The sequence below is a fragment of the Hemicordylus capensis genome, chromosome 1, assembly GCF_027244095.1.
Source record: "Hemicordylus capensis ecotype Gifberg chromosome 1, rHemCap1.1.pri, whole genome shotgun sequence".
Classification (NCBI taxonomy): Eukaryota; Metazoa; Chordata; class Lepidosauria; order Squamata; family Cordylidae; genus Hemicordylus; species Hemicordylus capensis.
In genome coordinates, this window is record NC_069657.1 from 433,612,115 (window position 1) to 433,634,178 (window position 22,064).

The 22,064-nt window shown below is 46.4% G+C and overlaps 1 protein-coding gene across 1 annotated transcript in view; it reads left to right on the forward strand.

Moving 5' to 3' along the window:
• MAL (mal, T cell differentiation protein) overlaps positions 1-13,854 on the forward strand; it is a 38,368-nt gene extending 24,514 nt beyond the window's left edge. Inside the window, exons 2-4 of the mRNA XM_053284915.1 lie at positions 7,837-8,004; positions 9,619-9,762; positions 13,518-13,854. Of these exons, the coding sequence (XP_053140890.1) occupies positions 7,837-8,004; positions 9,619-9,762; positions 13,518-13,592 (387 nt within the window). The 3' untranslated portion in view covers positions 13,593-13,854. The remainder of the gene's footprint in view (positions 1-7,836; positions 8,005-9,618; positions 9,763-13,517) is intronic.
• The last annotated feature ends 8,210 nt before the right edge of the window (positions 13,855-22,064 follow it).

Sequence of the window (22,064 nt, forward strand, 5' to 3'; positions counted from 1 at the left end):
GCCAGCTCTTGAAAGAAACAAAAACATCTGGTACCTGGGTAGGTTCTGGGTGGGAGCTGGAGTTCAGTCTGGGAAAGGCCCAGTGGAAAACTGTTCACCTATTGCATTGCCTTACTGACCCTGTGCTGTTTGGGTATATTTAGCAGCATCCACACAGGACATGAGGCCCACAAATCAAAACACAATCTAAATTTATCTGATTATTTGCAGACCTATCAAGTGTGCCAAGCCACAGACTGCAGATCAAGTCTGATCTGTGTGACTGACCAGGAGAGAGATCTTGGGGTCGTGGTGGACAGCTCATTGAAAGTGTTGTCTCAGTGTGCAGCGGCTGTGAAAAAGGCTAATTCCATGCTAGGAGTCATTAGGAAGGGGGTTGAAAGTAAAAATGCTAATATTATAATGCCCTTATACAAATCGATGGTGCGGTCACATCTGGAGTACTGAGTACAGCTTTGATCACCGTATCTTAAGAAGGATATTGTAGAACTGGGAAAGGTGCAGAAGAGGGCAACCAAGATGATCAGGGGCCTGGAGCACCTTTCTTATGAGGCTAGGCTACAGCATCTGGGGCTCTTTACCTTGGAAAAGAGGCAACTAAGGGGAGACATGATTGAGGTGTATAAAATTATGAATGGAGTGGAGAGGGTAGACAGAGAGAAATTTTTCTCCCTCTCTCACAACACTAGAACTAGGGTTGCCCCATGAAATGCCCCATGAAATGCCCCATGAAATGGAAGGTTGGGAAATTTAAGACTGACAAGAGGAAGTACTTTTTCACACAGCACATAATTAATCTATGGAATTCTTTGCCGTGGGTTGTGATGATGGACACCAGCTTAGATGGCTTTAAAAGGGGTTTAGTCAGATTTATGGTGGACAGGTCTATCAGTGGCTACTAGTCTGGTGGCTGTGGTGCCTCAGAGGCATGATGCCTCTCAATATCGGTTGCAGGGGAGCAACATCAGAAGAGAGGGCATGCACTCTTGCCTGTGGTCTCCCCAGAGGTATCTGGTGGGCCACTGTGTAAAACAGGATGCTGGACTAGATGGACCTTGTGCCTGATCCAGCAGGGCTGTTCTTAATGGGATACTGTTTGGATTTAAAAAAAAAATACTAGCAGAAGCTGGTGCCCCACTCCTGCACTCCACAGCAGTGCAAAATCTGGCTGGCTCACAGTGGATTTTTCAAGATTGCTATCACTGCTTTATGCTTAAATGATTCTGGGAACACAATATCTCCCTTTAGTTGCTGTGATCGTGAGCATGGCAGAGTACATAAAGGTTGGGTGGGTGTGGTTACTTAAAGTCATTTTTCTCAGTATGATGAGAAGATCCTTCTCAGCCAGATTTTGAGTGGAACTATAAAATCAGACTTGGTGTAAATAAAGCAGATAGAGAGAGGTTTTTCTCCCTTTCTCATAATACTAGAACCCTGGGGCATCCCATGAAACTGGCAGGAAATTGAGAACAGACAAAAGGCAGTCCTTTGTCACACAGCACATAATTAGTATCTGGAACGTGTTGCCACAGGATGGAGCAATGTTGACCACCAGCTTGGGTGGCTTTAAAGGGGCTAGACAAATTCATGGATGACCAGTATGTCAGTGACTGCTAGTCTTGACGGCTGTAGGCTACCTCCAGGTTCAGAGGCAGGATGCTTCTGACTACCAGTTGCAGTGGGGCAATAATAGGAGCGAGGGCACATCTCATCTTGTGGGCTTCCTGGAAGCATCTGGTGGATTCCTGTGGGAGATGACATGTTGGCCTTGACCCTGGCCTTGCAGAACTCTTCTTGCACTCTTACCAGATTTGGACACTCTAGACCAGTGGCCACATAAAACCTCAGAGCACCTGACCAGATGATACCCCACAGTGCATGCACCCTCCTTCCCTTCTTTCCCTTTCTTAAAAAAAAAAGGCGGGGGTATGAGGGTATCTTGCTGGCGCACCAATAGTTTGCCGCCTGAGGTGACTGCCTCACCTTGCCTCATGGAAGGACCAGCCCTAGACATGATGATGCCATCGCTCCCCCTCTCCTTCCATGCATACCCCAAGCTGAAGAACTCCTGGACCGCTAATGGACCATATTGGGGCATCTCCCCATTGCTACTAAGAGGAGTCCCACTGCCAGCTGGCTGAGAGGGAGCCAGGAACAAGGCAGCGGCACGGCTCTCTGCCTTCCCTCTCAGCGTAACCCTTGCTAGTTCCCTGCCCATCCCACAGCACCCTGGGAGGAGAGTTGGTCTTGGGGTAATGAGAATGAAAATTGTCTCCATTGCTAAAAAGGGTCCACCCTGGTTTGCGTTTGGATGGATGACTATGTATTAGCACTGTCTGCTGTAAAATATTCCCTTTTGGGGGGGTTCGGCCATAGCTCAGTGGTAGAGCGTCTGCTTGCATGCAGAAGGATCCAAGTTCCCTCCCTGGTATCTCCAAGATAGGGCTGAGAGAGACTCCTGCCTGAAACCTTGGAGAAGCTGCTGCCAGTTAGTGTAGACAATACTGAGCTAGATGGACCAATAGTCTGACTCAGTTCAAGGCAGCTTCCTGTGTTCCACCCTCTTCACAGTGCACTGAGGACATGCCGGAAGTCTCCGTGATTAATCTGTAGCAGTGTCTTGGGACCCTCTTATCTAGCACAGGGGGCTTGTTGGCTCAGAAGCAGCACCATCCTCAGGTACTGCCAAACACAGCATGATTTTGCTGTTGTCACTTTGTGGAGGTTCTTGCCAGGTCACTGCTTCTTGCCCTGCAGGGGTAAGAGGAAGTGTGAGAGAGTCAGCAGCAATGCCATAGATGTCTCTGGGGCTTCCCCTCATTGTGCAATGGGGGCATTGGAAGAGATGCCCAGGTGGGGGAAAACCAGTTAGACAGGAAGGGATTGAAGCCCAAGAGCAGCAGCCTCACCCTTGAGCTTCTTTCCCGGTTAGGTCACATAGGAAGCTTCCTTATACCGAGACAGGCTATTGGACCATCTAGCTCAAGATTGTCTATGCAGACTGGCAGAGGCTTCTCCAAGGCTGCAGGCAGGAGTCTTTCCCAGCCCTAACTGGAGATGCCAGAGAGTGACTCTGGGACATTCTGCATGCAAAGCAGATGCTCTACCACTGAGTTACGGCCTTTTTGAGCTACAGTTGGGAACGATTCCTATCTGCAACCCTGGAGCAAACAGTATGGAGCTAGAGGAACCAATGATCTGACTCAGTACAGTGTGGCTCATGAACGCGCCTCCAGGGGGTGGGGGCGGTGGCGGTAGGCACCTTTAAGAGTAACTTAATTCGGTGCTCACCTCCACCGCCGCAGCACCTGAATGCTTTTCGGAGCTGCAACGTGCCACCCAGCAGTCCCTACGCCGGGGAAGCACCTCTGCCACTCACCTGGCCACTGGCGGGGGCTCGGTTCCGTGGAAGCCAGGTGAGTGGCGGAGGCACTTCCCCGGCATAGGGGCTGCTGGGTGGCACGTTGCAGCTCCGAAGAGTGTTCAAGTGCCATGGCGGCAGTGGTGAACACCGAATTAAGTTACTCTTAAAGGTGACTCCCGCCGACCCCCCCGGAGGCACGTTCATGGGCCACCACTGACTCAGTTTAAGGCAGCTTCCTATGTACATATTCTCACCACCACCACCACCACCACGTTCTCTCCCTCCTCCACTGGACCAATAGGCTTATTTTTGGTCTTGTTGCTTAGTTGAAGGAAAGGAACGTAGAGAATTGGCGAGCAGGGGAAGGTTTAACCACTCCTGCAAGTTTGTTCCTCTCAATTAGCATTATGAGGGCAAATAAGAAACGCCTGTTTGTCGCATATCGTGCAGTTCCACCTTAAGGCTGTCCCCCAACAAACAAACTCATTGACTCACACACACGCATGCGCGTCGAAAATTTCCTGTATGATGCTGACCAGGGCTGCAAGGAGGTACGCTGCAGCCCCGCACCAGTGGTTTGGGGGAGTGCGCCAGTGGGGGGGGGGGTGCAGGTAAGGGCACCCTTCCTGCCCCTTAAAGGAACACACACACACCCGAACTGGCTCGAATGCTGGACTTTCGAACTGGTTCTGCGCTCCATCAAAGGAGTGCCCAAACCGATACATCCACACCCCTAAAGCAGAACCTCCACTCTGCTTCCCCATTGGATGGATGGTCAGTAGGAAGGTGTTCTGAGCAAACAAAATGTTCCAGCTGCTCCCCAGAACTTTGGACATGCCAACACATGCCAAAAAAGAAAAAAAGCCATTTGGTCCCCCAAATAATCTTATGTCCTCTATAAATGTCCCTGGTTGGCAACCCTAACTTGGTCTGGTGACACACCCTGCCTGCGCAGCAGATACGTTGAAAGAGCTTGTTCCCCTCTGCCCCAGAACACTTTTGTCGCATTCGGCGTCAGGCATTCCTGTCATACGACGTTGTTCAGAAGTTTCAAAATGCAGCAGGACATTGGCTAAGGTCCAGTCTGGTCTGGTGCAGTCTGTGTGTTTAGTTAAAGCACGTCTTGCCCAAGAAGAGACCCAGCTAGCACATCAGCCCCCGGGCTGGCTATGAATTCAAACCCTAACAGGAAACAGAGGAATAGAGGAAGCTGCCTGAGTGATACCGAGTCTTATGTCCCCACCTACCTGCGATATGGAAGCATGTACAACTGTAGCCCAGAAGCCCCATTCCTGTGGCTTAGAAAGCGACTTCAAAAACAGGTTATTGAGAAAGGAGGAAGGGACTGGAGAGAGCACTTAACCCCTTCCCCACCCATTGTTTCCTGACTCCAGGTCTCCCCTCAAATGGTTTCCCTTCTTTTACCCTTGCTCTATTTCCCTAACGCTATTAGTTGTTGTCAAAACATGTGAACATAGGAAGCTGCCTCCTAATCGAGTCCATCAAGCTCAGTATTGTCTACACTGACCGGCAGTGGCGGCTCTCCATGGTTTCAGGCAGGAGTCTTTCCCAGCCCTACCTGGAGATGCCAGGGATTCAACCTGGGAGCAAAGCAGATGCTCTTCCACTGAACTATGAGGGTAACACCCCTCAGGTCATTTTGGGCAGAGGCCACAAAGAAGGAGGAGAGCTGGTCTGGTGGTAGCAAGCATGGATTGTCCCCCTTGAGAAGTGGTGTCTTCCCTAGTTTGCATTTGAATGGGAGACTACTTGTGTGAGTGCTGTAAGATTATCTAGACCCATTTCAAACTGGCTTTCGTGTGGGCTATGGGGTCGAGACTACCTTGGTTGGCCTGATGGATGATCTCCAACTAGCTATCGACAGAAGGAGTGTGACTCTGCTGATCCCTTTGGATCTCTCTGTGGCTTTCGATACCATCAACGATGGTGTCCTTCTGGACTGCCTGAGGGAGGTGAGATTGGGTGGCACTGTTTTACAGTCGTTCCGCTCCTACCTCTCTGGCAGATTCCAGATGGTGTCACTTGGAGACTATTGTTCTGCTAAGCGAGAACTGAAGTGTGGAGCTCCACAAGACTCCATACTGTCTCCAATGTTTTTTAACATCTATATGAAACCGCTGGGAGATATCATCAGGAGGTTTGGTACTGGGTGTTATCAATATGCTGATGACACCCAGAGTTTCTTCTCCATGACAACCTCATCAGGAAATGGCATATCTTCCCTAAATGCCTGCCTGGAGGCAGTAATGGGCTGGATGAGGAATAACAAACTGAAGTTGAATCCAAATAAGACAGAGGTACTGACTGGGGGCCACCACCTTAAGGCCACCACCTTAAGTGGCGCAGCAGGGAAATGCTTGACTAACAAGCAGAAGGTTGCCGGTTTGAATCCCCACTGGTACTATATTGGGCAGCAGCGATAGAGGAAGATGCTGAAAGGCATCATCTCCTCCTGTGCAGGAGGAGGCAATGGTAAACCCCTCCTTTATTCTACCAAAGAAAAGCACAGGGCTCTGTGGGCGCCAGTAGTTGAAATTGACTTGGCACACTTTACCTTAAAAGCATCTGAACTTGAAATAACTGTTCTTAATCAGCCCATAAGTTTTCTGTTGCCAGCCTTTCAAATATGCTAAGATGCATCTGGACACTTAGGCTTGGGGAGAGTTATAGAAGTGTCTTCTGTACAATGGATCCACACCTTCATTCTTTATTTCTTTGGAAGTCAAGTGATGCCCAAGCATCACTTCTCTCTGTCTGGTATAAACTGGGCAAAGGGGCACCGTTTAAAGTGATGATTCTTGGTATTTAGCAGGAGGACAGCAATTGTCTCTGTCCAATCCCAGTGCAGCATCCCCCCAGTGGCTGTTGCTAGTGTCTCTCCTATGCATCTTTTCAGATTGTGGACCTTTTTGGGACAAGAAACCATCTTTTTATTTCTCTCTCTCTCTCTCTGTAAATGGTTTTGAGAAGTTTTTGGTTGAAATGTGATATGTAAATGTGCTTTATCACAATGCATCCATCCATCTATTTCTATAGCAGCCGCTCACTCAAAGTATTTCTAGGTACTTGGCAAAGAATTAAAACCAACAATGCAAAGAATAAGATCAAAACGGTTCAAACAATTAAAACAACCCAAGACCAGATTTAAAAGTTATGCTTTCAAAACCCTTTCAAAACCCGGCAGAGAGATCAAACCTCACATCCAGAGCTGGCCTGAGGATTGGGGGTGCCCCAGGTGAAGCATGGCTTTGGTTCTCCCTCACCCCTTTCGCCCACACAGGTGGGCACCTCCCACCAGGTGGGCAAGCCCCATCTCCCATTCTGTCTGTCTGTGGTGGGCTGGCTCTGATGGTGTGGGCACCCAGCTGGCAGTGGCTGGCTGGCTCTGCTGGTGCCCCTCCACGCCTGGTGCCTTAGGCAGCCACCTAGTTGTCCTAGTGGATGGGCCAGCCCTGCTCACATGTCTGCCGGGAGTGTGTTCCAAAGGTTAGAGGCGGCAACTGAGAGGGCATGACTCTAGATTGCCCCCAGATGAGCTGGCTGTAATTGCTGATCTTAATAAATGGTGGGGTTCATTCAGAAGAAGGGGCTCTCTTAAGCACATGCTGGTGGCACATCCATCCTCCTCCTTGCTCCTCCCACTGATGTACATTCAGCATAACTTCTGAAAGAGCCTATGCTTGCACACTGTGTGTGCTGCATAGGCTCTGCACATGAAGCCAGGGATCCTGTCTTTATCAAGGCTCCTGGCTGCATGAGCAGACCTCCAAGCCATGTGCTGCTCCATGCAATCAAATGGCAGCATCCCTGCTAACTGGGCAAAGAAAGAGGGATCTTTTAAAGTAGAGATCCTCTTTGCAAGTGGCCTTATCCAACTCCAGCACAGCATCCCTCCTGTGGCTGTGGCTGTTGTCTGCCTCATATTTTCTTTTAGATTGTGAATCCTTTGGGACTGGGGACCATCTTACTAATTCATGACTTGTTTTTCTATGTAAACTGCATTGAGCACTTTTGTTGAAAAGTGGTATATACAGGCTGGGTTCACACCATCCCAAGATGATCCTGGTTGAAAAGTTAATCAGGATTAGTGAGCCCTGTGGAGCTGATGGTGAGAACCCAGAATTTCAGGGCAATCCTGGTCAAACCACTCTGGTTAACCTGCATTTAACCAGGGTAAATAATCAGGACTGAATTGGAGCAGTTTGACCAGGATTGCCCTGAAATTCTGGGATCTCGCCATCAGCTCCACAAGGCTCACTAATCCTGATTCACTTTTTAATCAGGATCATCTTGGGATGGTGTGGACCTGGCCAGATAATATGCAAAGCACTAGCTGAACTAATGGCCATGACAAAGCTCTTTTGTGTACTTTTTCTCTTTCAGACCAGATCAGATCATAAAGATCTCCAAGTGACCCTTCCATGCTGATTACTGTTTATGCTTTCTTGCAGGTGTTTGGTGGTCTTGTCTGGATCCTGGTGGCTTCTACCAGAGTATATTTAACCATCTTTCAAGGCTGGGTGATGTTTGTCTCGGTCTTCTGCTTTGTAATTTCAACATTGCTTTTCTTCCTGTATATGTGTAATGCTCATGGAGGGAAGCCTGCTTGGGTTGCTCTGGTAAGTCTTGAAAGGTATTTAAATGCATTTGAGTCAACTCACTGTCCAAAATATGGGGCCATATGTCTACTGGGTGTCTACCTATCCCATAAGAACATAAGAATATCCCTGCTGGATCAGGCCCAAGGCCCATCTAGTCCAGCATCCTGTTTCACACAGTGGCCCACCAGATGCCGCTGGAAACCTACAGGCAGGAGTTGAGGGCATGCCCTCTCTCCTGCTGTTGCTCCTCTGCAACTGGTACTCAGAGGCATACTGCCTTTGAGGCTGGAGGTGGCCTACAGCCCTCCGACTAGTAGCCGTTGATAGAGTTCTCTTCCATGAAGTTATCCAAACCCCTCTTAAAGCCTTCCAGGTTGTTGGCTGTCACCACATCTTGTAGCAGAGAATTCCACAAGTTGATTATGTGTTGTGTGAAAAAAATAGTTCCATTTGCTGGTCCTAAATTTCCCGGCAATCAATTTTATGGCAATCAATTTCATCCCTCATGACCAGCCCACACAATCCAGATGCATGAGTGTGGCAAGCAAAGCAAAAAAGTACTGTGACAAAAGTGTCCCCAGAGCAAGCATCTACAGATGGCACACACCTTCTAATGAAGGCAAAACAGGGTTGCAGACCTACAGTATTGATCACTGCTCTGGCTTATTACCTTCCAGTTTTTTCTGAACAGAACATGGGTGAAGGTTCATACTGGGTATAGAAATGTTATTGTTTCAAAATTGTGTTGTGCAAAATTGTGCAAAACCAATTTGCAGGTGCGTAGCTAGGTGAGAGCAGGCTCATGTTCACCCCACTCCCTTGTGGCCCCTTGCATGCCACAATGCTAAGGAGGAAGCAGAAGAGGACATAATGAAAGCAATATAGGAACATAGGAAGCTGCCATATACTGAGTCAGACCATTGGTCCATCTAGCTCAGAATTGTCTACATAGACTAGCAGCGGCTTCTCCAAGGTTGCAGGCAGGAGTCTCTCTCAGCCCTATCTTGGAGATGCCAGGGAAAGAACGTGGAACTTTCTGCATGTAAGCATGCAGGTGCTCTTCCCAGAGTGGCCCCATCCCCTAAGGGAATAACTTAAACACAAACATGGGTGACAGTGATTGGTTTCATGTCACATCCAGTTTGCTCTTCCCAAAGCAGTCCCATTCTCTGAGGGAAATATCCTACAGTGCTTACATATATCTCCCATTCAAATGCAAACCAGGAAGGACCCTGCTTAGCAGAGAGGACAATTCATGCTTGCTTCCACAAGACCAGATCTCCTCCCATGGATGCAAGCATGCAGGTGCTCTTTCTAGAGGGGGGAATATCTTACAGTGCTCACACATTGCAACAATTTAAAATTTAAAACAATGATAAAATTATTAAAAGCCATCAAAGTATTAAAACATATAGTTTCCCATTCAAATGCAAACCAGGACACACCCTGCTTAGCAGAGGTGACAACTGATTGCTACCACAAGACTAGCTCTCCTCTGTTGAAGCTAATGTGAAACAAACTTCCTACTAGGCTAGGCACAGGAATGGGGAGAAGTTGCTAGCCTTCATTTCAATGCTTCTCTAGCACTATATTTTAGGATTCCTGTGATGAATTTCTCTCTCTTTTTCCCAGGATGCTTTCTACCAGGTAATTGCTTCTATCTTCTATTTGAGTGCAGCAGTGCTGGTAGCTGCCACTACAATGACAATCAAAGATCATATGACACTTGGCGATGACACATACTTCAAAGAGTACAAAATAGATATTGCAGCATCGGTGAGTGTATATCATCAACTGGGTCTTAGATATTTGATTGGTTAGGTTAATCAATGAGTAGAACGTTTTATGGACTAGGAAGGTGCCTGATTAATCAGTAGCAATTTAAACAAACAAACAAACAAATATTTATTTATTTATTTATTTATTTATTTATTTAATAGAGGTACTTTTGAATACTGTAGACAAGAAGAAGGACTCTAAGCATCTCCTGTTCTTTTCCTCACATCAAAGGGAAAGCCTTTTCTAAGATAACTGCAGTAACACTTGATTGTAAAACATTAATATCTTCCTTTTTGGTCCCACCAAAAAGGGATGATCAGGGCTACTAATGACATTCCTAACATCAACAAAACATCAGATTAAAGCAGATAAAGCCTAAGTTAAAAACAGAGGGGAGCCATTCACAGCCAAGAAAACTTAAAAGCACATAAAATGACAGTAAAAGACACATGGGCCAATTGATTAAAAGCTAGCCAAAAAGATGGATTTTAACTGCCTGCCTAAAAGCCAGCAATGAGGTAGGCCAACCTTCATGGGGGTGGGGAGCTCCACACTCCAGGTGCCACTACTGAAAAGTCCCTGTCCCATCACCCCAATTTCTAAATGTAACTGGATGCAGAGCAAAGCCTTTGATGATCATAGGTGAACTAGTTGATGCCCATCAGCCTTTGATGGTGTGCCCAGTGGGTGAATGATGGATTCATAGACAGATGGTGGATTTTGACCCCATCAACCTTTGATGGTGTGCTCACTGGATGAATCAGATTCATTGACTGATGTTGAATTTTGATGGCGAATTGATTTGACCTTTCATGGTGAACTGGTTGACCTTAATCTTTGATGGGTGTGCCAAAAACTGGTTCATGTGGGAGAAAGTGATCCTTCAAATGCTTGGGTCTGAAGCATACACATAATCTCAAAACAGCATGTCTTTTGCCTCCAACTATTGCCTAGCTAAAATTTGCATATGAATTGACTGACAAAATCCCATATGATAAATGGGCTAAGAATTCTTTAACTAGGTGACATCCTACTTACGGCTGATGAGCATCCCTGACTACTTACACCTCTCTGAATGGTACATAATAACTGATGAGGAAATGAGGCAGCATGTTTGATGAAAACTGCCCCTTCCTTGGCTGTGTTAATGGCCTGGTGCAGACATAACGGCCACTTCCATATTGCAATAAAGTGTGGGATATTCCTATGCAATTCCCAAGTGCAATTTTACTCCTCGCAGACATGGTACTGCAGGCTTCTGCACTAATTCCCTGTGACATTGCATGATTTTCATAGTGCTATCTTCTGGCCAGCTTTTGCATTCCAAGAAGAACTCACCTTTCCCCCAATTTCCACAAAATTGGTAATAAAAAGGGATGGATTATTCTCAGAATGCAGGAGCTGGCCAGCAGGTGGAACTGTAAAAATTGCACAAGGTCCCTGTTCTCTGTTTGTATAAAAAGTAAGATTGCAGTAGGATGGGATACAAAAGACTGCAGCAATAGGGGAGTAAGATCATGCTTGGAAACTGTGTGAAGGCTTTGAATATCCCTCACTTTATAGCCATGTAGAAGCATGGCCTTACCCTGGTGTAATTACCATTGGTCAAGATCCCAAAGATACAGAGAAATTATTGTGATCTGAGCCCTGTCCCTGGTGGAGTGTGTAGGGAAAGGGAGACATACTAGACTGCTTCCAAGTAGAACACTAATCAGACTCAAACTTAAATTAACTCAGTGGAGTACATAAGAACATAAGAACAGCCCTGCTGGATCAGGCCCAAGGCCCATCTAGTCCAGCATCCTGTTTCGCACAGTGGTCCACCAGATGCTGCTGGAAGCCACAGACAGGAGTTGAGGGCATGCCCTCTCTCCTGCCATTACTCCCCTGCAACTGGTACTCAGAGGCACCCTCCCCTTGTGGCTGGGGGTGGCCCACAGCCCTCCGACTAGTAGCCATTGATAGACCTCTCCTCCATGAAGTCATCCAAACCCCTCTTAAAGCCATCCAGGTTGTTGGCTGTCACCACATCCTGTGGCAGAGAGTTCCACAAGTGGATCACGCGTTGTGTGAAAAAGTACTTCCGTTTGTTGGTCCTAGACCTCCTGGCAATCAATTTCATGGAGTGACCCCTGGTTCTAGTGTTGTGTGAGAGGGAAAAGAATCTCTCTCTCTCCACTTTCTCCACACCATGCATGATTTTATAGACCTCTATCATGTCTCCCCGCAGTCGTCTTTTTTCTAAACTAAAAAGACCCAGGTGTTGTAGTCTTGCCTCATAAGAAAGGTGCTCTAGGCCCCTGATCATCTTGGTTGCCCTCTTCTGCACCTCCTCCAGTTCAACAATGTCCTTCTTAAGATACGGTGATCAAAGCTGTACTCAGTACTCCAGATGTGACCGCACCATCGATTTGTATAAGGGCATTATAATATTAGCATTTTTATTTTCAATCCCCTTTCTAATGATCCCTAGCATGGAATTGGCCTTTTTCACAGCTGCCGCGCATTGAGTCGACACTTTCAACGAGCTGTCCACCACGACCCCAAGATCCCTCTCCTGGTCTGTCACCGAAAGCTCGGATCCCATCAGCATATACTTGAAGTTGGGGTTTTTCGTCCCAATGTGCATCACTTTACACTTGCTAACATTGAACATTGAAGTAGTTTGAAGACATCTTATGGAAAAGATTTTCCACAACTGACTGTACATGGATTATTCAGCGATGGCCAGTCTGTTGTTGGACTACAACTCCCATGGGATGATGGGACTTGTAGTCCAACCACAGACAGACAGCCTTAGATTCCCCAGGGTTTGAAAGAGAGGCTGCACTGCATAAGTGGCATTCAGGGAGGAAGTTGTAAGAGGGCAGGTCAGAAGATGATTAGACAAAGGGAAATGCCAGTGTAAGGAAGCAGGCCATAACTCAGTCATAGAGCATCTGCTGCTCACATGCAGAAGGTCCCAGGTTCACTCCCTGGCAGCATCTCCAGGAGATAACTCTTATGGGAATAAGGTTATCCCTGGGAGTTATTTGCACATGGCTTCATGCTGCGAAGTAAATGTTGAGTGAAGCTACTTTGAATCACACTCACAGCATAAAGGGAAGCAACCCCTCCCCTCGGTTTTGCAAGTCCACATGGCATGCCTCCGTGTTTCCTTCTAGCCCAGGCATCCCCAAACTGCGGCCCTCCAGATGTTGCTGAACTACAACTTCCAGCATACCCAGCCACAAAAAAATATGTCTAGGGATGCTGGGAGTTGTAGTTCTGCAACATCTGGAGGGCCGCAGTTTGGGGATGCTTGTTCTAGCCAATGGGGTGGGGAGAGGGAGAGAGATTACTAAAGAGCTATATCTGCATTTCTAAAGACAGTATCCCTCTTATCATGCTAATGCTTCTATGGCAGTGCCTTTCCCTATTTGCTCTGGTGTTTTCAGAAAAAGTAGATTTTCCACCTGGAAATAACTCAAGATAAGCTAGAATTTGCAAGACAAAGCCCGATTTGTGTGTGGAGTGGGGCCAATGATCTCGAAGGGACTTTGGGGTAAGTTTGGCTGGTGTGTGAACGCACACACTCTCTTCTGAAGAAGATTCGGGGTAGAAGCCCTGTTTGTAAAGCCTCCTGGTAGATCTGGGAAAGATCCTACTTGAGACCTTGGAAAGCTGCTGCCAGTCAGAGTTAGATAGACCAATGGTTTGACATGGTGGTATAAGACGTGGTGTAATAAAAACCTTGTTCTCTTTTCTTCTAGGTGTTTGCCTTTGTAGCCACGCTGACGTATGTGATTCATATGGTGTTCTCACTACTGAGATGGAAATCCTCCTAAAACCTCTGAACATCATCTTGAAACGGATTTTGCAGGCTGGTTACCGTTTGTTTGTTTAAAAGATTGTCTTACTCTAGAGATTTTTGTATACATGACTTTATTGTACTCTGGCAGGAAAATCCTTGTTTCTGTTTTTAGCTAATCTCTCCGCCCCGCCCCCTCCACGCACCCATGAGTCTTGGCTGCATAGCCTGTGGCATGGAGGAGCCTGGGGATCTCTCTTAAACGTATTTGTATTATGACTGCCTTTTATGTAAATGGAGGTCACATTTGTATAATAAAAAGCTTCAAGTACACTTTGTTGGTTGGAACCTATTGGCTGTTCTTCCACTTTCCCCTCCGGGGTATACCTTCTACATCAGGGATGAACAACCAGAGGCTTTCCAGCTGTTGTTGGACTACAACTTCCATCACACCCAGCTATAACTGATTGTGGCAGGGGATGATGGGTGTTGTAGTCTGACAAGAGCGAGAGAACTTCAAGTTGGCCAACCCGGGTCTATATCTTGCTGAGCACTTAATTCTTCTTTGCCATGTGCAGAAACTATAGGTGCAGCGTCTGGGTTCTTGACTTGCTTGTGCACTTGAACGGAGTTTGCATTTCAGATATATATGTATACTGATTATTGCACAAGAAAGTTGGTGTACCATAACAGCTAAGAGGCTGCACTATGAATTGGGATTTCCTTGATACAAAGCATTCCTCTGCCATTAATGCCCTAAATGACCTTAGGCAAGCGACATAGCCTTTTCTTCCTCATCACCCCACCCCAAGTAATATGGGCATATTAATACACACTTACTTTATAGTAAAGTAAGTAAATAAGTAGAGTTGTGCTGTCGAGTCGGTGTCGACTCCTGGCGACCACACAGCCCCGTGGTTGTCTTTGGCAGAATATAGGAAGGGTTTACCATTGCCATCTCCCGTGCAGTATGAAATGATGCTTTTCAGCATCTTCCTGTATCGCTGTTGCCCGTATCCTGGGAAACATACCAGCAGGGATTTGAACCAGCAACCTCTTGCTCCATAGGCAAGTTATTTCCCTGCTGCACCATTAGGTGGCTCAAAGTTGTGCCATCGAGTCGGTGTCAAGTCCTGGAGCCCACAGAGCCCTGTGGTTGTCTTTGGTAGAATACAGGAGGGGTTTACCATTGCCATCTCCCGCACACTATGAGATGATGCCTTTCAGAATCTTCCTATATTGCTGAGTACCCAGAATGTTGGGGGGCAATATGCTAAATCATTGTAAACCGCTTAGAGAGCTCCGGCTATAGAGCGGTATATAAATGTAAGTGCTATTGCTATTGCTATTGCCTGATGTAGGTGTTATCCATAGTCTAGGAAACATAGCAGTGGGGATTCGAACCAACAGCCTCCTGCTCCCTAGGCAGGTTACTTCCCTGCTGTGCCATTAGGTGGCTATTACTTTATAGTAGGGGTTCCCAATCTTTGGCCTTCCAGATGTTGTTGGACTACAACTCCTATCATCCTCAGCCAAAATGAGGGTCATTGTGGCTGGGGATGATGGGAGTTGTAGTCCAACAGCATCTAGGGACCCATGTTAGAGAAACCCTGCCATACTGGAAAGAGCCAATCTCTGGTTTGAGACCCTTGGCTGAGACGTACGAGCATGCAGAAATATACTGACCTTCGAATGACCCTGGAAAGGAAGGGCCTTTATGTGGCATTCTCTCGTTTATCAAATGACAGCATAGGTATACATTTTGTGCAATAAATTCTTAAGGAACAGGTGGAACAGAGGATGCAGAGATATCTAGATAGAAGGAGAAAGAGCTCTTGGGCGTGTGCTTTCTGAAAGCAGAGTACAGTGCCTAATAAATCCTGTGTGGTCTTTAGCCCCACCTCTTGCAAACAATGGGAAATATGTGACAGAAATGCTTGTGGTGTGAGAGAAAGATCCTTTCTCTGGCTCTGGGCCCTGGTACCTGTTACATACATACACCTGTGGAGGGGCAGGTTAATAAAACATGAAGGACAGCTCCACCGAGTGGCGTCTCCAGGGCTGGCTGGCTGTTTGAAGAGCTGGGCTGTATTGTGCAACTCGCAATGCGCTTGCACTGATCTGCTCATTTCAGTTGGACTAATCATTTCCTTCAGATAAGGACAGAGCAAAGAAAGGATGTAAGGCTCAGAGGAGGAACAGTGCTTCATCTGCATTTGGAAAATTGCCAGACCCTATAAGTTATGACTTTATTTATTTAACATATTTATAGACCACCCAAAACTCATGTCTCTGGGCAGTTTACAATGAAACACCACAATTTAACACAGAATTAAAACATTAACCATTTGAAATGTAAAACAATGTAAATTCCATGAGTCTAATTAAATGCCTGGGTGAACAAATGTGTCTCAAACGCCTTTTAAAACTAGGGGTCCTCCCATGAAACTGAAGGCCGGGAAATTTTGGACCGACAAAAGGAAGGACTATTTTCACACAACACATAATTAATCTATGGAATTCTCTGCCACAGGATGTGGTGATGGCCACTAGCTTGGGTGGCTTTAAAAGGGGCTTAGACAAATTCATGGCAGACAAGTCTATCACTGGCTACTAGTCTGGTGGCTATAGGCCACCTCCAGCCTCAGAGGCACAATCAATACCAGTTGCAGGGGAGCAACAGCAGGAGAGAGGGCATGCACATACCTCTTGCCTGTGGGTTCCCTAGAGGCCTCTGGTGGGCCACTGTGTGAAACAGGGCCTTGTGTCTGATCCAGCAAGGCTGTCCTCATGTTCTTATCAGAGATGGGGAGGCTCTTATTTCAACAGGGAGCACATCCCAAAGACCCGGGGAAGCAATGAAGGCCCATCCCTGAATAGCCACCAGATAAGCTATAATACATAGGTCCCTTTGAGGGCATGGGCTAGTACTTCACAGAGCACTTTGCATTTATATAATGCTATACTATGTTTAAAGAACTTTGCACACATCATTGTATGACGTACAATTGTACAATAATCCCGTGAGGTAGGCCATCATTGTCCTCATACTCCAAACAGAGGAGGGAGAAAAGGGTGAGGTTGAGAAAATGGCTGATCTAAGATGACAACATCATCTTCATCACCACCACCTTATTATCCCACATGATACAGTGTTACGCCTTTGTAATGTTGCACCCCGGGCGAACAAGCGGCCCGCATGCCTGAGGTTAACATAGCAGTGGGTTTGGCGAGGCGGAATGAGGTAGCCGGGGCGGAGAATGGAAACAAACCACTCTGCCCATATGGGCCTCTACTGGTTCTAGGCCTTGACTCTGACCCCTGGTGCTGGCCCAGTCAAGCTTCTAGTCCAAGAAGAGTTAGAGGTGATGAATAGTGCTTTGAAACAAGCAACCCCCTCCAGTGTGCCCTCTGACAGGGATTCCCAGAAGTTGTTGACTCCAGCTCCCAGAATCCTCAGCTACCATGGCTTTTGCTTGGGGATTATGGGAGTTGTAGTCACCAACATCTGGGAATCCATGTCAGAGGGAACAATGACCCCCTCATTGCTTTCTGAAGTAGCGCAATCACATGAAGGACTGTTCCACCAGCTTGTCTGCCGAAGAGTCTCTCTCTGAAGCCCTGTTTCTTTGGGAAAGGGTCTCGAGCAGTGGTTCCTGACCTCTTCCCTTATGCGAACCACTACATTGTGATCGAAAGCTTTTGTGACCCACCACATAAGCAAGCCATTTTAAACTTTTTTAGCATAGGCCAAGGGTGGGCAAACTTAGCCCTCCAGCTGCTGTTAAACTACAACTCCCCCTTATCCCCAGCTACATTTTATTGTGGCTGGGTACGATGGGAGTTATAGTTCAACAACAGCCAGAGGGCCAGTTTTGCCCATCTCTGAATGGCTGACGGGATTCAAAATTCTATAACAAGGGGTATTAAAAATGCAGATGTTTCTAATGATTTATTATGCTCACTCACAAACATATTGCACTCCTCACAGTACATTTGCCTGCAGTGGGCCTGCCAGTGAGGAATAGATAACATTTACCCAATGATTATGTTATTAGTACAGTATTCCCACCCTACCTCCTGACCCACGGACCAATTGAAGTACCCTTTGGGGCCACCAGTTTCCCAGACAGCAGTCTTTAATGCGGGTTTTCTGTGAGGCTTTACTGCAAACTTGAAGTTGTCCCAAAAAATGATGCAAAAAGTGGATTTTTTAAAACCCCAGATATAAATCAGGCAACACTCTAATGTGTAGTGAAAAACCTGAATTGTGTGTGAAGTGCTCCCCAATAATTCTCAGGGACTTTGGGGGTAAATCTGCCTGATACGTGAATGCTCACCCTCCATTCCGGAGGAGATGTGAGCGAAAGGGCTTTTAAAACCCTTTGTGAAAAACGGCCAGGTTGGAATGACTGGTCTAGTGCTTTCTTAGGATCTGCTTGGCCTTTGGCCTTTTCAAGGCACCCACATGTTGAATATTACATCTGTGTTGACTGGAAACAGATCAGGTCCGCCTTTGCAGTCAGTTGTCCAGGGTTTCTGTAGATGAAGGCAAGCACACACCTGTGTCTTATAACACAAATACAGCTTGGGAAGTTTGTAAATAGGAATTGTATTGGATTGGATGGCAACTATCCACAGGCTGGGGAAAGGGGAGAGATTTGGCAAGCGGAGTGGGTACTTGGTTCCCAGCTGTGTTTTAAGTGTCTCATTAGAATGTAAAAATAACACTTTTCTCTTTGTGCGTTTGTTTTGGCTACTCGGTTTAGCATTGTTTTTCTGTGTATTACCACAGAGGTGCTGTTTCTTCAGTCTGAATTAACAAGGTTGCTAAGCAGGCCATATTCCTTATGATAAGTGCTGTTGCCCTTGTGGCTCAGGGGATATAGAGTCTATCACCCATGTTATTCTTTATTGTCAATTTTATAGGGATGCTCGAACCAAATTTATTGCACCCATTTTAACTATTTATCCTGGTCAGACAGACCAATTGTATTTGGAAATTATGCTGTCAGATTTCAAACCTGTAATTTCAGATAATGTGGCAAAGTTCTGTTTCATGGTGTCGAAGCTCCGTTAAGAATGTATTAGTAATTTGAACAGTTTGTAATTTTGTAAATTTTGAAATTTCTTGAATTTTGTTATTAATCTTATTAATTGTTAATCTGGTCTGTGACCATAATAAACTATCATTCATTCAAGCAGGCCATACGGGGGCTGCCTTAGCGTCATTAATCACATGTCTGATATTCACTGTTTGGATCCTGTTTACGCTAAGGAAATGTAAAAGGTCTGTACAATTAACAATCTCATTCAAACACAGGGTTAGCATTGATTAGTTTGTTTCCTGACAGGGTACAATGACAATGCGTTTCCATGGACTGGATAACAGACAGGAATTCAACAGGTGAACTTCCCCCCAGTGCTTCCATGCTGGTGGAATTGATGGCAGAAATTTTAATTTCTCATCCAGGGCTGCCAGTAAAAGAGTTGTCAATCCTATTGAAACAAGAATAGCAGCTGACATGGGTTCAGTGTATTTTATTGAAATGTGTGCACAGTTGTGCATGAGTGCACAAAAATGGTGCAAATGCAGTTCTGTGATAGATGGATGTTATTTCCAATGCCGTTCATCACACAATTCCGTTTATGCAATTCTGAATGTTTGTGCAAAAGTGCTTTTGCGAAACCTACACACACATTTTGTTAAACCACTTGTGGAACTCTGCACATTATTTCAGTCAGTATTACTAAGCACTGGTGCAAGACACAGCCGCAGCACATGGGAAGAAGAAGGGATTGCGGACATTGGGATGTCCTCCGTGGTTCATCTCTTGATCATGTTTGTGGGCTGTTAATCTGAATGGCCTCTAATCACAGGCTCCAAGTTATTGTTTAAATAGGCTACTTGGACCACATATTTAGGGGCCATTTTGTTGAACAGTCCCACACACTTGGTCAAGGGACGCACGATGGAGATCATCAGGACTTTTGTGGAAGATGTCCCGACCTCTTTCGCGTCATGTATGCTGCAGCCATATCATTTGAACCTGCCCGATGCTTTGCAGCCTGGTTTTGCACATATCTACTCAGAAGTAAAATTCACCGGCCAACATTCAGACTAAGAAATGCTGGCATTGTTCTGGTGCTACAGGGGAAGAGTGAATTTTGTTCCTCTCCTCTTTCATCTGAAGCCCACCATGATCCCCCAAAATATATCGCTCTGTATGGCCTGTGTTGGTGAGAAGACACATGGGAACCAGACTTTTTCTGCGCGCCTCTGTACCCTACAGCACAGCTGCACAACTTCGGCCCTCCTGGAACTTTTTCACAAAATACTTTTAGCTCGTGTCTCCTCCAGAATAGAGGATGTGTGTTCCTATATTGTCTAGATTTACCCTGAAGTACCTGTGAGCTATCAGGGAGCACTTCACACATGATCTGGGTTTTTCATTGTGTGTTAGTGTAATGTATATCTGGGGTTTAAAAAAAAATCCACTTTTTGTGTTGCTTTTTAGGGCAACTTAGAACTCACAATAAAACCTTGCAGAAAACTCACAGTAAAGCCTGCTGTCTGGAAACATTCCTGCAGATGTTGGACTACAACTCCATCTCCATCTTATCATTGGCTGCTGTGGCCGGAGATGATGAGAGCTGTACTCCAGAACCTCCTGGCCCTACAGGGATCTCTTTTCCCCAGCACAGCCTGACCTTACCTGTTGTCATCAGATTCTGCTCAACTGAGTCAACCCCAATCCCTCCCCACCCACCCCGCCAGAGTATCCACCCAGGACAGTGTGGGCAGAGCCTTGGTAATGATGAGAAAGGAATGTTGCTCCTCAAGGGGAGACGTCAAAGCAGAGGAAGCGGCTCTTGCAATGTCTGCTCCCTTTCTTGAATGCTGCCCTGGGTGGCATATTTCTCCAGTACAAACATGGCTGTTTCTTGCAACATATATTTCATTCCTAAGCAATACTCAGCAAGGGCAACACCCTGAGAAACAGACTCAGGGTGAGACTACATGTGACGTTAAACATGTCATTGGTGCTCCAGTCTGTTTTTTTAAAAGCAGCAGTTGCCACAGAGCTGATCAGGATTGGGACCATAGGCAGATTCTCATCATGGTTGGCAGCAAATGGCCAGCAGATGGTGCTGTGAAACTGCATGATGGGGAAGTCTATCCTCTGGACCCTGCATACCCAAAAAAGACCCCTTCTGCATGCACTGTGTTTAAAATAAATAAATAAATAAAAATAAATCAAACCACCCCCATCCCCATTGCTTGAACCCAGGGGTTCCCAAACTGTGGTACTCCAGTTGTTGCAGAACTACAACTCCCACCATCTCCAGCCACAATAAATTGTAGCTGGGAATAATGGGAGTTGTAGTTCAGCCAAATCAGGAGTACTACATATTGGGAATCCTTGCTTTGACGCCAAGGGCATCAATGGGAGCTTCCCTTCTAGGTCTAGTAGCTGTTTGGTGGGGGAGTTTTTTGTTTACCTTTCCCACACTACTTTAATAGTAGTACTTTAACTTTAAAGTAAAGTGTGCCATTGAGTCGATTTTTTTGACTCCTGGCGACCACAGAGCCCTGTGGTTGTCTTTTGGTAGAATACAGGGAGGGTTTACCATTCCCTCCTCCCGCTCAATATGAGATTATGCCTTTCAGCATCTTCCTATATCACTGCTGCCCAATACAGGTGTTAACTATTCGGATTTGCAACTTCTGGCTTGATAATCAAGTCATTTCCCTGCTGCACCATTAGGTGGCTAACACTACTTTAGGATAGTCTGAAAAGAGTAGATTCTTCTCATCATGGTCAGCAGCAAATGGCCAGCAGATGGCACTGTGAAGAACTTCTGTTTTCATTTCTCCCCCTCCCTCTGGGAAGCACCCTAGCTTACAAGTGATAGAATTTCTAGCTCCACCTGTCTGCATTGCAAAGTTTTAATACAGGGGAGCATGCCAAAGAAAGAAAGAAAGAAAGAAAGAAAGAAAGAAAGAAAGAAAGAAGTGACCCTCTCCCTCCATAAACACACCTGCATTCTAAAGTGATATACTCTACTAATTCAACATTCTGCTGCATAAGCAGTCTGTAAACAGGACTTAGTCTGAGATGTAAAGTAATATTATACTAGCTGACCCCGCACAGAGCATCTGTGCGCTCTTTGGGACCGGCAGTTACCTCTCCCCGCCTTGTGCCCCAGTCTCTGCTTCTGGGCCCAGCCACCTCTCCTCCCCACTGCCACTTCTCCCCCCACCCCGCCACTTTCTTCCCCCCCTCCTGAGCCTTGCCTCCGCGGCTGGGCTGGGCCCGCCACCTCTGGCCTCCATGGCTGGGCCGCGGCAGTGGCAAACAATCCTCCTTGGTGCACCTCAGCCAATCAGGTGCGTCCGCCACCCAGCCAATCAGCTGGGCTTTGGGACGCACATTCCAAGGCACACCCAGGAGAATTAATATAATAATTTCACATAGAGGTGTTGCCTGATGATCATCTGCTTGAT